At 39.0% G+C, this 23,069-nt stretch overlaps 2 protein-coding genes across 5 annotated transcripts in view; one reads left to right on the forward strand and one right to left on the reverse strand.

Moving 5' to 3' along the window:
• HESX1 (HESX homeobox 1) overlaps window positions 1-8,504 on the reverse strand; it is a 23,629-nt gene extending 15,125 nt beyond the window's left edge. The window contains exons 1-2 of one of the 2 annotated variants that reach the window (XM_027121148.1): window positions 8,137-8,504; window positions 7,207-7,856 (exon numbers count right to left, since the gene is read on the reverse strand). Coding sequence is in view for 1 of the 2 variants with exons in the window: in XM_027121149.1 (XP_026976950.1) it covers window positions 7,207-7,315 (109 nt within the window). In the remaining variant the exon portion in view is untranslated. Of the gene's footprint in view, window positions 1-7,206 lie in introns of both variants that reach the window. The other variant, XM_027121149.1, reaches the window with a different exon arrangement.
• A 139-nt stretch (window positions 8,505-8,643) lies between these two features.
• Window positions 8,644-23,069, forward strand: part of APPL1 (adaptor protein, phosphotyrosine interacting with PH domain and leucine zipper 1) — a 32,406-nt gene continuing 17,980 nt past the window's right edge. The window contains exons 1-8 of one of the 3 annotated variants that reach the window (XM_027121145.1): window positions 8,644-8,817; window positions 13,917-14,015; window positions 15,303-15,362; window positions 15,880-15,951; window positions 18,451-18,538; window positions 20,344-20,385; window positions 20,944-21,002; window positions 22,836-22,982. In XM_027121145.1, coding sequence (XP_026976946.1) covers window positions 8,764-8,817; window positions 13,917-14,015; window positions 15,303-15,362; window positions 15,880-15,951; window positions 18,451-18,538; window positions 20,344-20,385; window positions 20,944-21,002; window positions 22,836-22,982 — 621 coding nt within the window. In that variant the 5' untranslated portion in view covers window positions 8,644-8,763. The remainder of the gene's footprint in view (window positions 8,818-13,916; window positions 14,016-15,302; window positions 15,363-15,879; window positions 15,952-18,450; window positions 18,539-20,343; window positions 20,386-20,943; window positions 21,003-22,835; window positions 22,983-23,069) is intronic. The other 2 variants (XM_027121144.1, XM_027121146.1) reach the window with 2 other exon arrangements.

Below are 23,069 nucleotides of genomic sequence, written 5' to 3' on the forward strand. Positions count from 1 at the left end.
TGTGTGTGTGTGTGTGTGTGTGTGTGTGTGTGTGTGTGTGTGTGTGTCTGTTGAGGGGAGTAAGAGGGAGAAAGTGAACCTGATTCCCATATTTCTAGCTTACGTGACCAAATGGATAATGAAATCATTAACAGAGGGAACAGAGATGAAGGAGAGTTTACCACTTGAAAACTGTATTTCTAATCATATAAACAAATGACAAAGTATTTAGCAAACTGAATTACCTCAGAATTAAAATATAGTTCCCAGATTGAGAAAGTAAAAAACTGATGAAAAATTGGCAGCATGCAAGTTAAATGATAAAGATTCTAAAAATACTTTAGGGGATTTTATCTGGAATAGTAAACATTATTGTTATACAGCTCACATATATAACCTAAATAAATGAGTTCATTTTAGTTCTAGAAGATAACTGGAAATAACATTTCAGAAATCTAGCAACTCAGATATTAGTGGAATTGCCTTAAAATAAATACATATTTCTAAAAGGTTATAATCAAATAAGGCAGGTGTCGTGGTTACCACTGGATCCTTTCACATAAGTACTACCTGAGAATTCTCGGCAGTGTTTGGGTCCCCATTAAAGCAGATATATGTATGGGGGGCAGGGCAGAAAAGAGCAAAAATCATCTCTGGAATATTTTACTTTGAGTACCCTGAGGTCATACCCCTCTCCAGGAACTACGCTTTCTTCCTGCCAACAGCCATGACATCTATTTACTTAATAATTTCTCTTTAAAATCTGAAAAAACTTTAAGGGAAAAATAAACAATTTAGCAACATATCATGTCATTGGTCTATTCATGAATATATCTATGCACCAATTTTCATTTTAATATTTAATGTTTTCTATTTAATTTTGAAAGAATCTTAAACTTTCAGAAAAGTTGCAAGTATAGTACAAAAAACTTTTCTCTCCAACAATTTGAGAGTAGTTGCTGACATCATGCTCCATCACCCCTAAATACTTTAGTGTGTTTTCCTGCAAACAAGGACATTCACCTAAATAATCACAATAAAATCATCAGTCAGGAAGTTAACACTGATACATCACTACCACCTAATCACCAAACCCAATTCAAATTTCACGATTGTCCCAAATAACATCCTTTACAGTGAAAGGATCCAGTTCAGAATTACAAACTGCCATCAATTGTGTTACTTTAGTCTCATCCACTCAGCAACAGATCCTCTAGTATTTCTTTGACTTTCATGACCTGGACACTTTTGAACATTACAGTCAGTTACTTTGTAGAAAGTCCTTCATTTAGGGTTTGTCTGAGGTTTCCTCATGATTAGATTCAGGTTAAGCATCTTTGGCAGGATGACACAAAAGTGATGTTGTGTTCTCATTTCCTAGCAGGTAGCACATAATTTTGATTTGTCTCATTACTGGTGATTTTAACTTTGAGCATTTGATTAAGATGGCATCTGCCAGGTTTTCCCACTATAAAGTTACTCTTTTCACCTTTATAATGTAGTATTTTTTTGGCGAGGTATTTTAAGCCTATGTAAATATTTAGCGAGGTATTTTAAGCCTATGTAAATATTTTGTTCCTCAACAAACTTTCTATTTATTCACTTCTTTATATCAGCAGGGACTCATGGTTTCCTATTTTATTTATTTATTTATTTATTTATTTATTTATCTTTGGTTGTGTTGGGTCTTCGTTGCTGCGCGCGGGCTTTCTCTAGTTGCGGTGAGCAGGGGCTACTCTTCATTGCATTGCGTGGGCTGCTCATTGTGGTGGCTTCTCTTGTCGCGGAGCACGGGCTCTAGGCATGCGGGTTTCAGTAGTTGTGGCTCGCAGGGTCTAGAGCGCAGGCTCGGTAGTTGTGGCGCATGGGCTTAGTTGCTCTGCGGCATGTGGGATCTTCCTGGACCAGGGCTCCAACCCGTGTCCCCTGCCTTGGCAGGCGGAGTCTTTTTTTTTTTTTTTTTGCGGTATGCGGGCCTCTCACTGTTGTGGCCTCTCCCGTTGCCGAGAACACGCTCCGGACGCGCAGGCTCAGCGGCCATGGCTCACGGGCCCAGCCGCTCCGCGGCATGTGGGATCTTCCCGGACCGGGGCACGAACCCGTGTCCCCTGCATCGGCAGGCGGATGGACTCTCAACCACTGCGCCACCAAGGAAGCCCGACCGGCGGATTCTTAACCAATGCGCCACTGGAGAAGTCTCTCCTATTTTATTTAATGAGTTAGAATCTCATTATTTATTGTGACGTTGAAATGTTCCCTGATTTGGCTAATGGGATCCCCCTTCAAGCTGACTTCTGTGTTCTTTTGACACATCAGTTTTGAGCACTTTCTACTTTCTAGCACAACAAGATGTCTCAGGCACATCTTGTTCTTTTCTTGCTCTAGCCCTTGTGTCAGCCATTTCTCCAAGGAGCCCTAGTTCTTTTTAACGGAGAATGGGGTTTGGAAGCCAAGATATGGACTCAGATGTGCATTCATTGTTATTGGGGCATCTCTGCTCACAAGCCTTCTCGATGAAAAAGCTAAGAAACACATGCAGGTATGTGACATATACGCACTTTACATCCAGTTTACTCCTATACATTTATTGAAATCTGTGAGTTCACATACACACCTCTAATTCCAGTCTCATACCAGAGGATTCATTCTAAATTTTCCCCCTTTCCATATTTGTAATTCCCTTCTCTGACAGTGAGAAATCTGGCTTCCCTTATCCTCAATATATTTACCTATTGCATCTATCCCCCTGTGTAACCAAACTGCCATTGCTACCACTCCTTCCCCGCAAAGATGCCCTAATTCCTCACTTGAGCTCTGATGCCTCGTCCCAGGCTGCCCTATTTCATGGAAGCCTTCCTTACTGCACTAGAGTACCAATAACCTAACCTAGGTGCACAAAAGCCCTTCTTTCCCTGCTTGGGTTCTGACACCGCACACCCAAGCACTCTGTGTGGATACCTTCTTCACCCCACTGGGACTCTGAGACCCTGCACTAGGCTGCCCTTCTTCATGGATATTCTCCACACCCCTTGTGTTCTGAAGTCCTGCAGCAGGCTTCCAACCTGAACAAAAGCCCTCCTCATCATGCTTGGACTCCGAAACAGCCCTCTCAGGCACCCTCACCCCACATTTGCTCCAACATCCTGCTGCTTGGGGGCTGCCCCTCCAACCAAAATGCTGTTTTTACCGACCTTGTGCTCTGACGCCCCCCTATGTAGATGAGGGGGCTCACCTTGCATGGGCTCTGGCACCCCACACCAGGGTGCCCCTTTGTGAGGACGCCCTCCTCGCCCCTGCTGGCTCCAACACCCCGTTCTGAGCCCCCCATGCCTACCCACCCTGCATAGACTCCTACTTTATTTAGCCACACCTAATGGCTTTAGGGCTGAATTATTCAGAAAGGGAAGAGAAAAAAACATACAGCTGTTTTTACAAGAAATCATTGTCTTCTGTTATTAAGACTTTACTTTTGACCCTGTATATAGAACATGACTTAGCTCAATCACTCATGTAATTTTTCCTTTAAACCAATACATCTCATAAAGTATTGAGTTTACTTAAGACAATGCTAATTTGCCCACGATTTATGATATCTCATATCACTAATTTATACAGTTTCTCCAACATTTGTTTCAAATCACAACCTCAGTTAAAGATGTTTTTGGGACTTCCCTGGTGGTCCCATGGGTAAGACTCTGTGCTCCCAATGCAGGGGCCCCGGGTTCGATCCCTGGTAGGGGAACTAGATCCCACATGCACACTGCAACTAAGAGTCCGCATGCCACAACTAAGAGTCCGCATATCGCATCTAAGAAGCCCGCATGTTGCAACTAAGAAGCCCACATGCCACAACTGAAAAAAGATCCCACGTGCCACAACTAAGACCCGGCACAGCCAAAAACAAATAATATTAAAAAAATAAATAAAGGTGTTTTTATCCAAAATCCTCACACCTTTCCTGCCACCCTGATCTCTATGCAATTCTCAAAATAGCCAGCCACTCCTGCCTTAGGGATTAGGGCGTCTGCCAGGTTGTTCCTCTCCCGGAACACCTTCTCCTCAGATGTCCCCATTGCTCACTCCAGTGACTCAAGTTTTTGTTCAGATGTCACCTTCTCAATGAAGTCTACTCTGACAAGCTTATTTAAAATTGCAACTGCCCCCATCCCATTTTCCCTGCTGCTTTCCATAGCGCTCCCCACTTTCTAATATACTACTGATATACTTCTAATACTACATATTATGTTTATTTTTCATTGTCTCTCTTCCTACCATCTCCACTAAACGGTAGCTCCGCAAAGGCAGAGATTTCGAATATTTTGTTCATTACCTAATAAATATTTGTTGAATGACGACAGCCATTTCCTGAGGTAGTTTGAATCCTAAAACTAAATTCAGAGCACCACCTAGTGTTCTTAGAAGGATGTCCTGATTAACTCTGAGACTTCTCTGCATCAGCCATGATATAAACAGTACTGGTTTAATCAATTCTCTGTAACTGTTTTTTCACTGCCCTCTGTGGTTCCATAGAAAGTAAAATGATTTCAGTGATTAACCTGTCATGGGACTTATTGGTTTCTCTAAGAGCAATCTCTTCTCCACTGACTTGCCTATTGCTCCCCAGAACTTCTGGGAAGTAGGAATGTCGTGAAGATCTTATATCTTTTAATCTGAGGGCATCTCCCCTCCCCACACTGCCAAAAACCAAAAACCAGAAACAGGGTAATAGCCTTTGCTGGTTTGGTACCTACACCATTTCTCCAGAATATCACAATATATATATATTGATTAAAAATTTTTTGATTTGACCACAAAAGCCCCTAGATCAAAGTGATAAAACACTAGCAAGGGTAACGGTAATATTATTTAAAATAGTATCAGGATTCTCTAAGACAATGAGGACAATCTTCTGATTTAGAAAATATTGGCTTCTTTAGTTATGATAAAGAGGGAGAAATGAAGAAAATGAAAGCTACCTTAAAAGCACTGAAACATTTAATATTGGTAAGTCATGAAGGGAACACTTAGCTGATTTTTACTGGATGCTTATTGGGCCCAGCACTATTCTGAAAGCTCATTAATCATCTTCCCGACTCTATCATGTAGGTTCTCTATATTAAGCCCCATTTTTTAGATGACGAAATGGAGACACAGAGAAGTTAAGTAACTTGACTCAAGTCACAGAACTAGTAAAGAGTGAGGCCAGGATTCAAAGCCAGCTAGGCTGGCTCCACAGTCCATGTCCATGAGCTCATGCCCATGTATTTATTCACCTCCCAACAGAAACAGGAATGATGCTGCTTGGTTTCACAGTTCTTGGCTTGGTCAAAGAAATTAGTTTACAATGTCCTCATCTTCCAAAAATGAATCAAGGCAACCATAAAAGAAACAGGCACATACAATTATCCTAGAAATAAAGTTTCATTCTTTTCACAGTCAAGAAAGTAGAAGCTATGGAATTTGCCTTTCCAAGGATTTATGTTTTAGCCACAAATTTGCAATCTAAGGATGCTGTGGCAAAGAGCAAAAGCAACATTAATATTAAGGTCAAAGACTAGAGGGTGGTTTGCAATGGGCACAATGAAGAATCAGTTGGTCCTGGCTGCCCACCCACCTCTTTTGGAACACACTCCTCAGAACTTTTGATTCTACCCCCCAATTGCCCAAAGCTTCTCCCCATTCGACCACTGGTTCAAATGTTTTAGAGTCGATGGAATGACTCAGGTTCCCAAAATATCAATTAATATACTCATTTCTTGAATTTGGTTCATCTCAGCTGAATGCTAAGAAAACAGCTGAATTATCTGTTAAAGTGAGTCTCATTAAGGAGTGATTTATTAGGTAACATCTAGAATTATTTGCATTATATATTATACTCTCAAAATGAGCATGAATTACCCCAGAATTTCAGATTGATGGAGTCTTTCAGGGGATGTTTGTAAGTGGGAAGATTCCCAAGCTCTCTAGGTGATTCTGGAAATGGTGCCCCTCTCACCATCCTCAGCTGGAACCAAAGACTCTTTCCTAAATATTTACTTGACCCTTTAAATTTTCTAAAATACAAGGTTATTTGGTAAAGGGAAATGGTTATTTTCCATTTTGGATAGAGTTTTTCAACATGTGGTTTGAGGATGACCTGCTTTGGATTCACCTGGGAGAGTCCCAGTCCTACCTCTGACCTACTGCATCAGAATCTTCAGCTGGGCTCAGTAATCCGCATTCTAACAACCTCCCCCAGATGACTTTTATGTGTGCATAAGTCTGGTAACCACTAACCTAAGGGGATAATTTTAAAAGGTAAAGCACCAGTGTCATTTGGGTTGTTGGATTCTTTCCTATTATATACCGCAGACCAGAACTTCAAGAGGTATCATGTAAAAACTTAATTATAAGAAGATCAAATATAATTTTAGGAGACTAATAATTAACAAATCTACTTACAAGACTGTATGTCTTTTTGTTGTAAATTATATTGTGAAACGTCTCAATGAATTCTTTGGTGGATGTTGTTTAAAGCTGCCTTGCCTTCCATAAAATTAACCTGCTAGCCAGTTTTTACTATGCTACCCACACAAGGCTCCAGTAAACCTTGAAGCATTCTCTGAACAAGCCTCATTTCCTGTATAAAAGGAACCGAGTTTGGTCAACTATACAGAACTTAGGCTGATTAAACTTAAACTGGTTATCAAAGGAGACTGCAATTCTGCAGTTTTAGAGGTGTTTTAAAATAGGAAATACAATCATTTTTCTGGTTGAGCAGAGTGAACAGTAGCCTAAAGCTAGAGGATCCAAATGGAAAGCCTTTTAAGATTCTTTCTAGCTTTATAATTTGACTAAACTGCCTCTCCACCCAATTGAACGTGAAGTTGTTTTTGTTTGCTTTGTTTTTTAATCAGCTGAGCCTGGCAAGAATTCCTTGCCTCTCTCTGATAATACAATAGCCTCTTGAGAATCCTTGCACAGTTTAGGTGCACGTAACATACAAAAAAGGAAACCATTTAACTTGATGATAATACCCCACCCAGATAATTCAGATACCTAAGATAATTTTTCATTAGAATTATTTAGTTTGGCCAAGTTAACTGGCCGAACCCCTTCAGCTGCACCATATAACTCTTCTTCACTTTGTTTTCACGTATCATTTACTCCTGATTCTTATCAATTGTCACTAACTTTCTTCTTCTTCACTTACAATCTAATTACAGTTCAACCAAGAATGTTACTTACCCTGAAAGTCTTCCTTCTTTATAGCCAGGTTGCATGCCACTGTGCTGATAGATGAGAAATGTCGAAGGCCAGAGTTGTATTGCTGAGATCTGTATGATGCCGGGTACATCCAAGCAGCTGGGAACCAGTAACACTCTAAGAACTGACTCCAAACCACCTTTCAAAAACTAAAGATCTCTTCTACAGGGTGACTAGTTGATAAACAATCTAAGGGGAGAGCTCTTATTGAAAGTTTATTGAAATCTAAGGATTATTCTGTGAAACTATACTGCAAGTCTACCTGGTAAAACTTTAAAAACTTGATTCTATTTGTCCTTCAAGAGATCATGGTAAAATCTAGTATTTGAGTTTAAAATAAGTAACTTCCATTCCCGTTACTGTATTTGGATTTGTTCCACTGTACCTGGATTTATTCCAATTTATCTGTGGAATCGGGCAACTAATAATTTTTATTCAGCATTTCTTATACTTCTTGAATGAAAATGGGATGGATTGGTGGGATTAATGGCTATTTAGAAGACACTAGTGATTCTGCCATTTTCTCTGTATAATGATTCTTCTCTAAGGAATGTGGACATATAGAGATGGACAAAAGAGGCAGAAGTTCTAATCCAGACCGAGTTCTAGAAGTAGAGCTTCACTTTTCTTTCCTGTAAAAAAAGTTAGAGGCTGAAGAAGCTATTTAAAGATTCTTCCAAAACTTTAACAGAAATGCTAATCAGTTACCAGCATAATAAATCAGTGCACCCTGACTTTAAAAAGATGTTTTGTGATTTATAGGAAATATGGAAGTCTGAATTGTGGCATGTCAGTCTCTCAAGGCCAGGTAAGAACTGACGAATTGGCAGCAAAGTCATGTTTTTAACTGAATATACTGATATGCAAGTGCTCAGAAAAAAATCTTACGGAGACTACTGTCCACGAATTTACCAGAAAGCCAAGTTAACGACACAACTGATCGCTCAGATCTGAGTTAGCCAGCACCATTTTGCTGGAGAGGGGAAACTGGCCGCTTCAGGCAGGTTTGGGAAGGTTATAATCTGAGGAAACTAAAGAAGGCGCCAGCAGGGAGGTCTCCTTCATGGTCTGTGACGAAAAACGTTGCGGGAGTAGTCAAACCGCCCCAAATTCCCCAGTGCTGTCCTCACTCGAGGCTCTGGTTCCAGGAGACGTACGCCTTGCTGGGGGAAGACTGTCCCCTACGATTTACAACCAAACGCGCGGAAGCACGGCTGGCGCCCGAGGGGCGCAGTAAAACCCACCTCCGCCGCCTCAGAGGCCCAAGCTCGCAATCAAGCCCCGACCAGTGAAGGAACCTCCGGGCCAGCCCCGTCGCGGTGACGGGCGTCACCGCGAGCCAATGAGCGCGCCGGGAGGCGGAGCAGTCAGGCCAAGGGGGCGGGATTTCCCGCGCGGCAGCGCAGCCCCTTGGCGCCCGGCGAGGGCGGCAGACCCATCGAGAGAGGGCGGGTCGGGGTCAGCTGCTGCAGGCGGGCGGGCGCGGGAGCTGTGGGCGGCCGCCGCCTCGTCTTTTGCTGCGGCCCTCCCTCCGCCACGATGCCGGGGATCGACAAGCTGCCCATCGAGGAGACGCTGGAGGACAGCCCGCAGGTAAGGTGCGGGCGGCGGCGGGCTGCGAGGGAAGGAGCGGGGCTGGCCGACCCCAGGCCTGGCGCCGCCGCGGCCGCAGGTGCCAGCCCTGGCCTAGGTGGGCGCCGCCCCCAAGTGCCCCCGCCGGTAGCGGGCGGCGCCCCGATCGCGGAGGCCGGGCCGCCCTACCGAGGCCCGCGTGGGCCTGCTCCGCTGGGCCGAGAGCCGCGCGCGGGGTCTGGGACGTCGGCAGGCTGCGACAGAGCCGCGGCCGCCTTGGCTCGTGGGCCCGGCGGTCACATACGCGCGCGGGGCTCCCTTGTATTTGACAAAAGATGCTTTATAATCGCCGTGATGTGAGGTGGTAAATCCCGAACCTGGAATTTTCTCTTCGAAAACCTCTTCGGAGAGAATGCAGAAGGAGAAAAGACCCCGTAGACTTAATGATTTCTGACCAAGCTAGGGAAGGAAATGGATAATTTTGGGGGGGGAGTTGCTGAAAGGCTGTTGATATGCCCGTGCGTAGAGTCCTCGGCGAAGCCCGTCAAGGGTCCCGGAGCCTCTCGGCCGAGTGTCGTGGCCGTGAGTGTAGCCGCTGTCACTCGGACCATGCACGCCGAGTGGAGGACGGCGCCTTCGCGGCTCCACGTCTGCTGCGCCCTCGTTGCAGACTTGGCTTTAGTGAACTCATCAAAATAAAAGCCCTGTGTTTTGTGCGTTGGGGATGATGCTAGTGTGGTTGCTCTAGCTTAAGATAGTCTAGGAACACGTAACCATTACTGATGTTTTCAGTACTGAAGAATGAAATCGGCGATGTTAAAAACCATGTTGGTAGGCGCTGTAACTTGCGTTGAGAAACTTCATCCCTAGGTCTGTCTCTTACACAATAAGGGATTTCAGACGGTGTTGCTGGTTGGCTACCACTTAGAATGAAGAAAATTTTCTGAAATGTTCATTTAGAACTACAACTGCACATATTTCATGTGTCTTGACGGTTTAATATGACTCCAAATGAACAGAAGGGAGGGGCTGGATCCCCCTTTACTGTATGATATGTCTGCCATGGATGTGGTGCCAATTTTGATTGCCAAGTTGAAGTTGGGCTCTGATTGTGGAATTGATTTGTTTTTTTTCACGCTGAAAGTTATCTTCACAGGCCAGTTCCTGCTGGTAATGTACTCTTATCAGCCTGTATTGACACAAAGAGAAACTGACTTCTTGGCTTATTTTGACTGCCAGAATAGCCAGTTCAAATGCTTAACGATTTCTGTAGTATAAAGTCATAAGCTACATTTGTTTCAGATGTTTAGCAAAAATTTTGTGGGATGTATTGCTCAGGTGTACTTTTGTCATTTTACTTTTTTATTTTATAAGACTCAACAGGTGCCTTACCTTTCTTCTCATACCTGGGCTCGCTTTTATAGCTCATAAAGACTACACACTGCTCAGAATGGGTTACACAGTGCCCTAGCCATGACTTAGGAGGGTATAATCTCTTGACTCATCTAATTTCTTGGACTTTTCACACAATTAGTTTACAACTTGAGCTTCTTTTTTTACAAGAATGTGCTGTATTAGTATTAGTTTTATGGTAATTTTTAATGAAATAGCCATGTTGATAGTCTTTCAATTTCTAGAAGTAGTAAATTTGAACTAGTTAATGTTTACTTGGGAAGATTAATTGGGACAACTGGGATTTAGAAGGGTAAGACACTGAGAAGCAATTCTTGGGGAAAACCTGTGGCAAGATGGAAAGCCCTGGATTGGGGATTCAGGATATAAGGGTTTTAGTCATTACTGCCGCTTAGTACCTTCTACTTTAGGGCAAGTCACTTAACTTCTCTGAACTTCAGCTGTTATAGATAGTGAATGTTTTAATCTTTGTACTTGATTATAAAAGTAATAGTTGTTTGCTTCAGAAAAATTGGAAGATACAGAAAGCACACAGTTACCTGTCGTGCGCCCAGCAGCAAACTCTGTTAACAGTTTGCTTTCTTTTTTCTAGTTTTTTTCTCTTACACATTCTAATGTGATTGAGATTATATTGTGCATAATGATTTTTATTTGGCTTTAACTACACATTGTAGCTTATGTACCTTCACACGTTATTACATACTGAATAAAAAATTCAAAGGTTGCACATTTCCTTGACTCACTTAATATAGTTGTCCTGTTGTTGGACTTTTAGAGTTTTTCCCAAGTTTTGCTGTTATATATAGTGCTAAGATTAATGCTTTTGGGCATCAATTTTTGTTCTCATCTGGACTATTTATCTAGGATAGAGTCCAAGAAGTTGAGTAACAAAGAGGAGGAAAACTTCTAAAGCTCCTGATAGAGATGTTTTTATTAGATTATTTGATCCTAGTCAAAAATGGCCTGCCAGTTGCTGTGTAAAAAAGTTAGAGCCTGGGAGTCTTGAAGGACTACGCTGAATTACAATTATCCTTTTTTAGTTTTAATTTAAAGTAGCGAAGTATTAAAATAGGAGTATATTTGCAAGTCCAAATCCAGCTGATTGCACATAAACATCTTTAGAATTATCTTGCACAAACCATACCATTCTGCAAAAGATACCACGTTGAAGTAGGAAATCTTAAGACTATACTAGATGCCTTATCAATGCTTATATATTGTTTTGAAAATCAGAAACAAAATTAAACTTTCTATTTAGTAAGAAAAGATATGATCTTTAAAAACATAACTGATTTTATATGTAGATAACAATCTTATCAATGATCCATCTAAGCTAGAACTGTGAAGGCAAACTCCAATCCCAAATGGAGGCTTTTCTCTTTGGCATAATATGAAATACTCAAAGATTATGAGATGTACTTTTTTTAAATTCACATTTTGACATCTCTTATATTGAGATGCCCCTTACAGTTGATGTTGTTTTACTTGTAATTGCCTGCAAATGTACACACTTGGTTATTTCTCCTAGTGACGTGAGTGGCTAAGTGCAGCCTTTTAATGTTCAGCCAACAAATCAATTCACAGCCACTTGAAGGATTATCAGTCTTGTTTTTGTCTGAAAATATTTCTTTGACAGCTAGTAACATGAAGCAAGTGCTGCCATCAAAACTTGCTGAGTGGGTATCAATAATTTGGAAGAAAATATTGGAGATAAAAGTGGAGCACTTCTGAGAAATATTTGTCACCTGCTCGTGGCACAGAATAATACTGGATGTGAAAACATGGCTAGCGGTGTCTCTTATGTCAAAAAATTACCCACAAGAGTTGAAATTTTAGGGTTATATTAAACTTGTGCAACTTGTGTTTTCTTTTTTGTGTTTATATGAGAGTTATATAAAAAATTCTGTCAAAGATCTGTTTCCATAAATATAAAGTAAAAACTTCAAGACATTAGAAAACCTGAATTCATAGCTTAATTGCCAGCATTGTTTTGTTTGTGACAGTAGTATATTAAACTGGCACAGCTCACAGTGGATGCCGTCATAGATTCAATGAAATGGTACCATATTGATTGCATTTTTGTAAGCTGCTAACTTTAAACAGTCATTATACAGTGTTGAACTCAATCTTATTAGCTTTACATAAGAAAGCTGTTTCAACCCTGTTTGAGGCTAAGAACATCTTTTTAATATAAGTCCACTACACATTTTTGCATAAATGTGTTATTCCTTGAATTAGAATGCTAATTTTTGAAGAAAAAAAATGTAAGTGGCACACTTTTCTTAAGAATGGCACTAGCGAAACAAGATTTCATGATGCTTTCTTTTTTACATCTTAAAATAGCACTTGGGGAATGGCAGTAGGGCACTAGAGCTAAAAAATAAAAAGATTCTGCCAGATCTAAATTTCTGGGGCATTGGGAAGTAGAGGATTGAGATAACTTGGACTTCATATACTGGCATAATGATTTTGCGCTGCTTTTTAAAACAACCATAGTGACTTAGCTTTCTCTTCTGAAAGTAGGAAGCTAAGGAATAAGTTGATTTTTAGAAACCAGCTTCTAAGGCTGAGGTATAAATTAACTATTTGTAGAATAAAAGTACAAGGTCATCTTTTAGATTTTAAGCTGTAGTTATCTCAATAATTGTTGGAATTTAATTCTTATCCTGCCTTTGGGATATAAAAAGGTGAACATACTTTGCCTTTATGCTGAGTTTCCTTATCTCTGATCCTTTTTATTGACAGTCTTAACATTTACTGACTGACAAGTTTTTACTCTTAAAGTGAAGGTAATTTTTACATGCTTATGCTCATTGTGGGGGGAAAAAAAAAAGCCTAACAACATAGAAATGTATAAAGAAGAAGGAAAATGATTCCAAATTCTGCACTCAGAAAAAACCTAGTTAGCATTTTACAGGCCATGTTGGGGAGGGGAAGGGGTACTATGGTGTTATTTTGGATTATGATGGGGAGGGGGTTGGCACTACTAGAAGAGACTATGGAGAAAGAGAAATAACCAGGGACTTCCCTGGTGGCGCAGTGGTTAAGAATCTGCCTACCAATGCAGGGGACACGGGTTCAATCCCTGGTCCGGAAAGGTCCCACATGCTGTGGAGCAACTAAGCCCGTGCACCACAACTGCTGGGCCCACGTGCCGCAACTACTGAAGGCCGCGTGCCTAGAGCCTGTGCTTCGCAACAAGAGAAGCCACTGCAATGAGAAGCCCATGCACCACAACGAAGAGTAGCCCCTGCTTGCTGCAACTAGAGAAAGCCGCTGGGCAGCAATGAAGACCCAACACAGCCAAAAAAAAAAAAAAGAGAGAGAGAGAGAGGGAAATAATCATACTAAGTTATCCTGAAAAAAGATATTTAAAATATTTATACATAGAATACTGTTAATATAGCCTTGACTGATTCTGTAGATTTGTTCTTAATTACAGACTTTTTAATTCATAAAAATATACCTTTGTTGTTCCTTCTAAGGTTTATATAACACAGTTGGAAAATCTATCTGTTTTAATGAAGTGAAATTGAGAATAAAGAACCCTAGCATCTTGGCATTACTATCAAGAGAGAGAAAATAGATCAAAACTCAGAATTGTTAGAGTTCTGATATCCTGTGATTTTTGCATCTTTTAGGAAAAAAAGATTTCCACTTGATTTATATAATCGTTAACATAAACTTACTGCTTTTATTTTATACAGACAAGGTCTTTACTGGGTGTATTTGAAGAAGATGCTACAGCTATTTCCAACTATATGAACCAGTTGTATCAAGCTATGCATCGGATTTATGATGCACAGGTAAAGAACTAAAGGCTGACTCAGTGCATTTGTAAAATAAATCTTTAAGCCCATGAGGACAGAGATAGTGTCTGTCTTATTTACTGGTGCCTAGCCCTGTCCAGGGTGCATAAGTAATAAACATTTGTTGAATGGATGAATGAACATTAAGTAGTTTGTATTACAGAGCTTACATTTCAATTACTAGTGTATAGTTTGTAGCACTACAAAAGTGATGAAGATTGAAGCATCTGCTCCTTTTCCCCAAACATAGTAAGGACTTTCTTAGTGAAACTCATTGATAGTGATCTTTGCGTAAGATTTGACTTAAAACCCTGTATTGTCACCAGTATTTTCCCTAATCATGCTTTTAATCTTATGGGATACTTCTCCTTTTTGAGCAGAGGATTTGTAAGTAGCTAGCCTCTATCTAGTTAGAAGGTAATAGATATAGCTCTAGTAGATATAGCTATATCTATAGAGTAGATATAGCTCTGGGGTACTAGGAGATGAATTTTAAAAGGATATGACTAGATTATTTTGGTTGAACAGGCATAAGATTTGAGGCTCTGTTTTTGTAACTTAATTATAAGCCTTAACAGCAACCTGGGTTCTATGATAAACTCTCTTTGGGATTAATTAAGTGTACAAGTTTCTTTTTTGCCCCTTCTCAATTTCTCTTCTTTCTGGACTCAAATTTTCATTATGTACTTTACAGTTACTGTAATAGTTACTTATTTATTTTTCTTAGTGATAGGTTGCTCAAGAATTTGATTTCTGACCACACAGATTAATATGTAAAAGAAACATTACATGTGTCATTATATTCATCACTGAAAAAAAACCTTTAAATTAAAAAAAGTATTTCCTTCATATGGCTACATTGCTATATGGTATGACTAGGTCATATGGTTGTATGTTATTAAATGCTTCTCATGGTCTAGTATCAGCATCTAGAGAGAGGGAGAATCAGTTATCAATGTAGACTCTCTGAAGATTCTGGCTAACATTTTGTACAGTTTACTTCTAGCTTTAAAGCTTTAACTATTCGTTTTTATTAGCTAAAAAGAAAAAGCACACACTTGGGACACTGCTGAATTCCTTGATGGTGTCTATTTCGTGGTTTGAGTTTCCCTTTAAAGTGCTTAGTGGTAGTTCCCTTTCCAATGGCTTAATGAGGGGTTTTGAGAACATGTTGTACAATATTTATGTTAAGTGATAAATAAAAGTGGCATAGGAATCTTCAATTAAAACTTTTTTCTTAATCTGTACTACTGTGTTAATTTGAATGCTCATCTTTTCTCGTAGAACGAATTAAGTGCAGCAACACACCTGACTTCAAAACTTTTAAAAGAATATGAAAAACAGGTACTATATATGAAAGTTTTAAAAGTATAATTTAAAATATGCAGTGATACAGTATCTGTATAGATAAACAGAATTTCTTATCAATAATTCTAAGCCTTTTGGGATTCACAGAAGGTAATTTTGATATGCCGTTGAAATTCCATTATGCACTTATATCTAATTTTAATGAGTTAATGTTAGACACAGAGGTTATCTAATTTACCTCTCTTTTTTCAAATGAAGAAACTGAGGCTTGCTCAAGGTTACACAGCTGGCTAGTAGAGAAATTGGAGCTAATTTTAAATCTTTGAACTTCTAGTATGGTGTGCATTCCTGTACACCATGTTGATTGGTCACTTAGCAAACATTTTAATTAATGTGTACTACTTATATGAATTACATTATTTTATTAAAACGATGTTTTTAGAGCTTATTCAAAATTTTAGAAGTTTTCTGAAGTTATTTAAAAATTATAATGTCACTCACAAAAGACATACAGCATTGGACCTTTACCTCATCTCTGTTTCTCACTTTTCAGCGTTTTCCACTGGGGGGTGATGATGAAGTTATGAGTTCTACTTTGCAACAGTTTTCAAAAGTTATAGATGAGGTAAATGCTTATTTTATTTTGCTTGGATAAGTGATCTTATAATTAAGTTACTGAAGTTGTTTAGCTTTTATTGGGAAGTTTTATTATTAGGATTTTATGAGTAAATCTCAATGATAAAAGATTACTATTTAAAGAAGGCCTTATTTCCAAATCTTGGTGGCTGTCTTGTAGAAACAACACTATCTTTGTCTGATTAAAGCAAATTGTTTTCAAGGAATAAGCATATAGATGTGCCGTCTCTACTTTCATGTACCATTCAGCCTTTAATTGTGTAGTCTGATGTAGGCAGGGAGAGAAGAGTTAAGCTGTTAGCCATAGCTGGGCTCTTTATGGTTTCTCTGTTTTTTACATTGAGCAGTATTTTACCATTCATTTCATTAATCCTTGCTTCCCAAACAACCAATACCAACCATTAATTTCTCTACCAGTCAGCAGAACAAATCATTAAGACCTCGAAGCCAAGAGGAAGCAAGGTGGTGAGAAATGTTCGGAGAATCCATCCATAACTACTTTGTACTACTGCAGTGAAAGCTCTTCTTTTCAGATGAGCCATTAGGTAGTTCTGTCTTTTCTAGTCTCTTAACTGGAAAAGTAGTTTTTAGAAATACTTTAATAACTCATCATAGCAAAATATTGTCACAGGAGATCAATTTAAAGAAATATTTATAGGAAATGGAATTTTTTATTGTGGTAAAATATACATAAAATTTACCATTAATGACATTTCGCACATTCACAATGTTGTACAACCACCACTGATGTTCCAGAACATTTTCATCATCATCCCAAAGGAAACCTACTAGGTGCCTATTAAGTAGTCACTGCCTCCCTCCCCTCAGCTCCTGGCAACCATAAATCTGCTTTCTGTCTGTATGGATTTGCCTGTTTTGGATATTTCATACAAATGGACTCATACAATTTGTGGATTTTTGCATCTGTCTTCTTTCACTTGGCATAATGTTGTCAGGGTTCATTCATGTTGTAGAAAGAATCAGAATTTCATTTTTTGTTTTTATTTTGTTTTGCTGAATAAAATTCCATTGTATGTATACCACATTTTATTTATCCATTCATTAGTTGACAGACATTTGATTTGGGTTGTTCTTCATCTTTTGGCTAATGTGAACAGTGCTGCTGTGAGCATTCATGTACAAGTTTTTTGTTTTTGTTTTTGTTTTTTCAAACGCCAGTTTTCAGTTTTTTGGGGTATATACCCAGGAGGGGGAATTGCTGGATCATATAATAATTTTATGTTTAGCTTTTTGAGAAACTGCCAAACTGTTTTCCACAGCCCTTGCACAATTTTACATTTCTGCCAGTAATGTAGGAGTGTTCCAATTTCTCCACATCCTTATCAACACTTGTTATTTTCATTAATTTTTTTTGCTATAGCCATCTAAGTGGGTATGAAGTGGAATCTCATTGTAGTTTTTTTTTTTTTTTTTTTTTTTTTTGCGGTACTCGGGCCTCTCACTGCTGTGGCCTCTCCCATTGAGGAGCACAGGCTCTGGACGCGCAGGCTCAGCGGCCATGGCTCACGGGCCTAGCCGCTCTGCGGAATGTGGGATCTTCCCAGACCGGGGCACGAACCCGTGTCCGCTGCATCAGCAGGCGGACTCTCAACCACTGCACCACCAGGGAAGTCCCCTCATTGTAGTTTTGATATGCATTTTCCTGAAGGCTAATGATGTTGAGCATTTTTTCCTATGCTTATTGACCATTTGTATATATTTGAAAAGTATCTATTCAGACCTTTGCCCATTTAAAAAAAATTATGTTTATTTTTTCATGTTTATTTTACTTTACTTTTTTTGGCCGCGCCTCATGGCTTGTGGGATCCCAGTTCCCCGACCAGGGATTGAACCCAGGCCCTAGGCAGTGAGAGCAAGGAGTCCTAATCACTGGACCACCAGGGAATTCCCTGCCCAATTTTTAATTGGGTTGTCTTTTAGTACTGAGTTTAAGAGTTCTTTATTCTAAAGTATACAAGTCCCTTATCAGTTATGTGATTGGTAAATATTTTCTCCCCTTCTGTGGGTTGTCTTTTTATTTTCTTGATAGTATCCTTTGATGCACAAAAGTTTTCAATTCTGATGAAGTCCAGTTTATATTTTCTTTGGTTGCTTGTGCTTTTGGTGTCATATCTTAGAAACCATTGCTAAATTCAAGGTTATCACGTTTTCTTCTGAGAGTTTTAAATGGAATTTTTTTGACCGTCACCTAATTATGTGATAACATCACATAATTTTAGGGTTCCCTTATGTAAATGTATCAGTACCTTTTTTAACTTTTTGGCCGCACCACTTGACATGCAGGATCTTAGTTCCCCAACTAGGGATCGAACCTGTGCCCCCTGCCATGGAAGCACAGAGTCTTAACTGCTGGACTGCCAGGGAATCCCTATACCAACACCTTTTTACTAGGTTTTGTTCAGTTTCCATAATGCTGGTTGATTGTCTCTTTGTAGTTATTTGGCCTTTTTGGTCTTTCTTTTACCAGCTTAGCTCTTGTCATGCGGTACTTTCAACACAGCTTGCTGATGCCATGATGTTCCCCATTACCCAGTTTAAAGAAAGAGATCTGAAAGGTATTGAAGTCAAGCTTATGTTTACTTTCATTAGCTGTCGGAAGATCACTGCTTGTAAAATGTGTAATACTCTATACCTTAACCATTTCTGACTGTAGCAAGTGTCACTTTTACTTTAATTGGTTGCTAAACATTTACAGGAGCTCCTGCTAGATGTTAAGCTAGATACTGAGGAGTACTTATATGAATAAGATGTCACATCCCTTGAGAAAGCCCAGAGAAGGAGATGGGTAAACAGATAATTCTGGTACTCTTATAATTAGGGATGAGCAAGGTGCTGTGGGGGCTCAGAGGAGGGTGTCAGAAAGGCTCCCTCACGGACGTGCCATGAGCACTGAGCAAGGAAGAAGAATTTGCCAGGAGAAGAGAGTCACTGTTCTACTGGAGGGACCAGAAAGCACAGAGTTATGGGTAGAAATGCATGTGTTGTTTTGAGAAACTGAGTGTGGCTGCAATGTTGGATGTGTTGGGGGATGGCGGGAGACAACTCTAGAAATAGATTAATTGGGATTAGATCATGCTAAAGATGTTGGACTTGAGTTTATAAGCAAAGAGAAGACAATGGAGGTCTTTAAGAAGTATACCTTTGTTTTTGGAGGATGGATTTGATGCTAGGAGAATGGACTAGGAAGTTGTGAGACTCCAGTGAGGTGTGACCAGGGCCTGAACTGGGACAGTGGCGCAGGAGATGAGGCGTGTTAGTGGGCTGGAGTGGTGGGAGGTAGGGGCTGGTCCATCTAACAACCCATGTCTCAGTAGCTTGTGGTGGCTTTCTTTTTTTCCCATTAAGGATTATTACGTGATAAAATGAGAGCGTTTATAGACTTGGCTCTGCTTTCTTAAAATTTACAATCTCAGACAATCATACAGACTCATTTACAAAGTATGTATAGATAGAGTAAAAACATTGTACTAATGTATTAGTGGATGATAAAGTATTTAAATTATACATGGAATAAAGACAAATGTATTTTAGAGATAGAATTAATATTTGTCTTGGTACTCTTCAAGAATAATCCGTTCCAAGGTCAAGAGACAAGACCTCTTTTCTCCATCTAAGGGGACTGAATATCATAATCTTGTCAATAAAATGTTCTTTTTATCATTCAGCATTTGAACTTATTAGAGTCAGTATCAAAAAATCAATTGGTTGGATTCTGGTACTAAATCAGAACATTTGTATATCTTAGAATTTGCAGTGTTTTTTTTAATTTTAAATTTACTTATATTATGTATTTATTTTTGACTGTGTTGGGTCTTCGTTGCTGTATGCAGGCTTTCTCTAGTTGCGGTGAGCAGGGGCTACTCTTCGTTGCGGTGCACAGGCTTCTCTTCTCTTGTTGCAGAGCACGGGCTCTAGGTGTGCGGGCTTCAGTAGTTGTGGTGCATGGGCTCAGTAGCTGTGGCTTGCGGGCTCTAGAGCGCAGGCTCAGTAGTTGTGGCCCACAGGCTTAGTTGCTCCGCAGCATGTGGGATCTTCCCAGACCAGGGCTCGAACCTGTGTCCCCTGCATTGGCAGGCGGATTCTTAACCACTGCGCCCCCAAGGAAGCCCTCAATGGTTTTAAAATTTTGTTTTTGGGTCATATTACAATTTGTGGCAGGTACAATTTCTGGTGGTGTAACTGTTGTTAATGATAGTAAATGTTAGGCTAGTTGAAACACAATAACTTTTTCACTTTAAACGTTGAACTTTGAAATATTTGGAGTTTTAATAGTAGCTTAAATGGCAGTTACTGTTTTCTAAACAAAATTTAAGATAGTTCATAAATATACTAAACTGAAATTATTCTTGAACTTTTCCAGAAATATTGACATTAAAGGAAGTGTTTCAGATTGCTAGTAATGGTAAGCTCTGAATACTTTGTACATTTATTTCTTGTATTGATGCATTTCTTTATCAATACAAATCTGTGGCCAGATTTTATGTAATAATTGAAAAGAATGAACCTAATTAAAAGTTTAAGTGAATATTATTTAAATCCTTGTCATTTAAGTTGCACTATTTATGCTAGAAGAAATATTTTAAAGGAAGTTAAATCTTGTGGTTTGTTATCTTCGTAATACCTAAGAAGGCAGTATATTTTCCCTTCCTCATTTTCCTGTCTATTCCATATTTTCTTTAATGAGCATTTGCTATTTCTGTACTAAAAAATACTTCAAAAAACTTTTAGTGGACTACTGTTTCCTTGGAATTAAATGTTTTTACCAATTTAATAAACAGAAACATACTTTAGGGGGAAATTTGGCTGTGGGGGACATTTGGGTGGAGTGATCACATAGTAGGGAATTCTTATTTTGCTTTAGTACATTTGTTGAAAGATGCACATGTGAAAACCGTTAAAGCACTTATAAGTTTTGCAAAGTACTGTTGTATATTTGTTAATAGTCATTTCTGTTTTCCAGATCATGATGCTGCAATTAACAGATATAGCAGATTGTCAAAAAAAAGAGAAAACGACAAGGTGTGATACATATTACTCCTTCAGTATCACAATTAACAACTGTTTCATTAGGTGGTCTCCTTTCTTCAGTTTAAAAGTGGTAGCCAGCAGTTGCTTTGTGTGCTTTGCTGTATTGCCCTTAGTTTATTCTTTCCTTCTAGTTATTTCAAAGCCTTTCTGTTAATTGTTAATTATCAGACAATTAATAATTGTCTTTTTAAACAAAATATTTTTCTGTTGATAGAGTTTTATAAGTAAACATAACTATTCCAAAAATGTAACTGATGCCCAGGTGTAACATTGCCTCCTTTTGCTTTGTATTTTGATAACACTGCATTTGTTTTATATATGTATTCAAAAGTGTGTTCTGATATACAGTGGTTAAAAAGTTGAATTGTTACATACATAATTGAATGAAATTCTGTTTTGAAGACCTCCTCATTTACAGGGAATATATATATATATATATATATATATATATATATATATATATATTTTATGCTTCTTCAAGGAGTGAAATTCAGAAATATTATACTACATTTGAAGAGAAATGCGTTTGAGTAAAGAACAAAGAACAGAGTATTAACAAGTTCATCTAGATGCTCCTTAAGATCATTTCTCTCTCAGTGCCTAGTCCAAGGCTTGATCAGAGTAGGCCTCCTCTAGATGCTTGTGAGTGAGGTGGTCTCTGTGCCCAGGAATTGGCGTCTGCAGCCTTGGCTGCGGCTGCTGGTAGGGGCACAGTGACCACTCTGGGAATCCACAGTTGGGTATGATTACTATCCAATAGCCACTGTGACCCAAAAAGGGAATGTTTCTCTCACAAATTCAGTACAAAGATCTGCTTTCACTGATTACTTGATGGTGCAAATATTTATAAAATACATACATTTTTAGATCTACATTACTTTGTTACTTTGCCATAGAGAAGCAGTTAAGGCTCTAAGTATGAACTTTGTTTTTACATTGCTTCTGGCTGTTCCAGGTATTTTTAAATACATTCTTCCACTAATTCAATTTATTTGAAAAATTTATTGAGCACCTACTACATGTTGGGTACTATGGGGGAACAATGTGAGTAGGCTCCACCTCTGCCCTCAAGGAGTGGATAATCCACATCTATCAAAGGCTTCCTGTATGAAGGCATGTGACTAGAACAGCTGCCAGAATACAAGGATGAAGAGAACACTGAATTATCACTGAGTTAAGTGCAGTAAAGAAGTCTTAACAAAATGCTGGGAGAGCAGAGAGAGGACAGTATATCTTTGATTGGTAAGTTGGGAAAGGTTACACTTTAAGTACCTTAAGCAGGAAAAGCAGGAAAAGAGAAGAGACAATGTATGTTACGTAACAGGTGCTCAATAAATATTTGTTGTCTGAATACAAGAACTCAAGGGACATAGTTTAAGTGTGGGTGAAGGAAAACAAGTATAAGAAAAGAGGAGCAGTAGGGAGAGAACCAGAGAACTAGGAGGCAAGTGGTATGCTGTGAACTGAAAAAGGTCAAAGATTAATGACTAAGCTAATACCAGACTGTTGTCTGCTTTTCCTCCATGTGGTAGACCTTATCTGCCATGTTTAGTTTAGTTACTATAGCTACTATAGTTACTATAGTTCATAGCTATGTGTAGAATGCTGCTTTTAATGTGCATTTTAAAAAATAAAGTGGTTGGTAGTAAAACAGGAAAACTATCTTAGCCAATATTCTGCAGGATTTCTATCTCAGAAAATAAGACAGCTATGTACAATTGCTGGTGATGCACCTTTTTCCTTGGGTAGTCTCTTCCCCTCAGCCACTACTAAAGATAATTCAAAATTAAATAAATAATAGTATTTTTAATCTTTCACTCAAAGGTGAAGTATGAAGTAACAGAAGATGTCTACACTTCCAGAAAAAAACAACACCAGACCATGATGCATTATTTTTGTGCATTAAATACTCTTCAATACAAAAAGAAAATAGCATTGTTAGAACCTCTACTTGGGTACATGCAAGCTCAGGTGAATATTGTACTGTGTTCTGGATTATAACTGTCTTAAGAACTTTATATTAAGTTTGATTTTTATGTTAAATGTAAGGATATTACA

This window comes from Aethalodelphis obliquidens, unplaced genomic scaffold (genome assembly GCF_003676395.1).
Source record: "Aethalodelphis obliquidens isolate GAN/ISIS:26980383/991018 unplaced genomic scaffold, ASM367639v1 scaffold22, whole genome shotgun sequence".
Classification (NCBI taxonomy): Eukaryota; Metazoa; Chordata; class Mammalia; order Artiodactyla; family Delphinidae; genus Aethalodelphis; species Aethalodelphis obliquidens.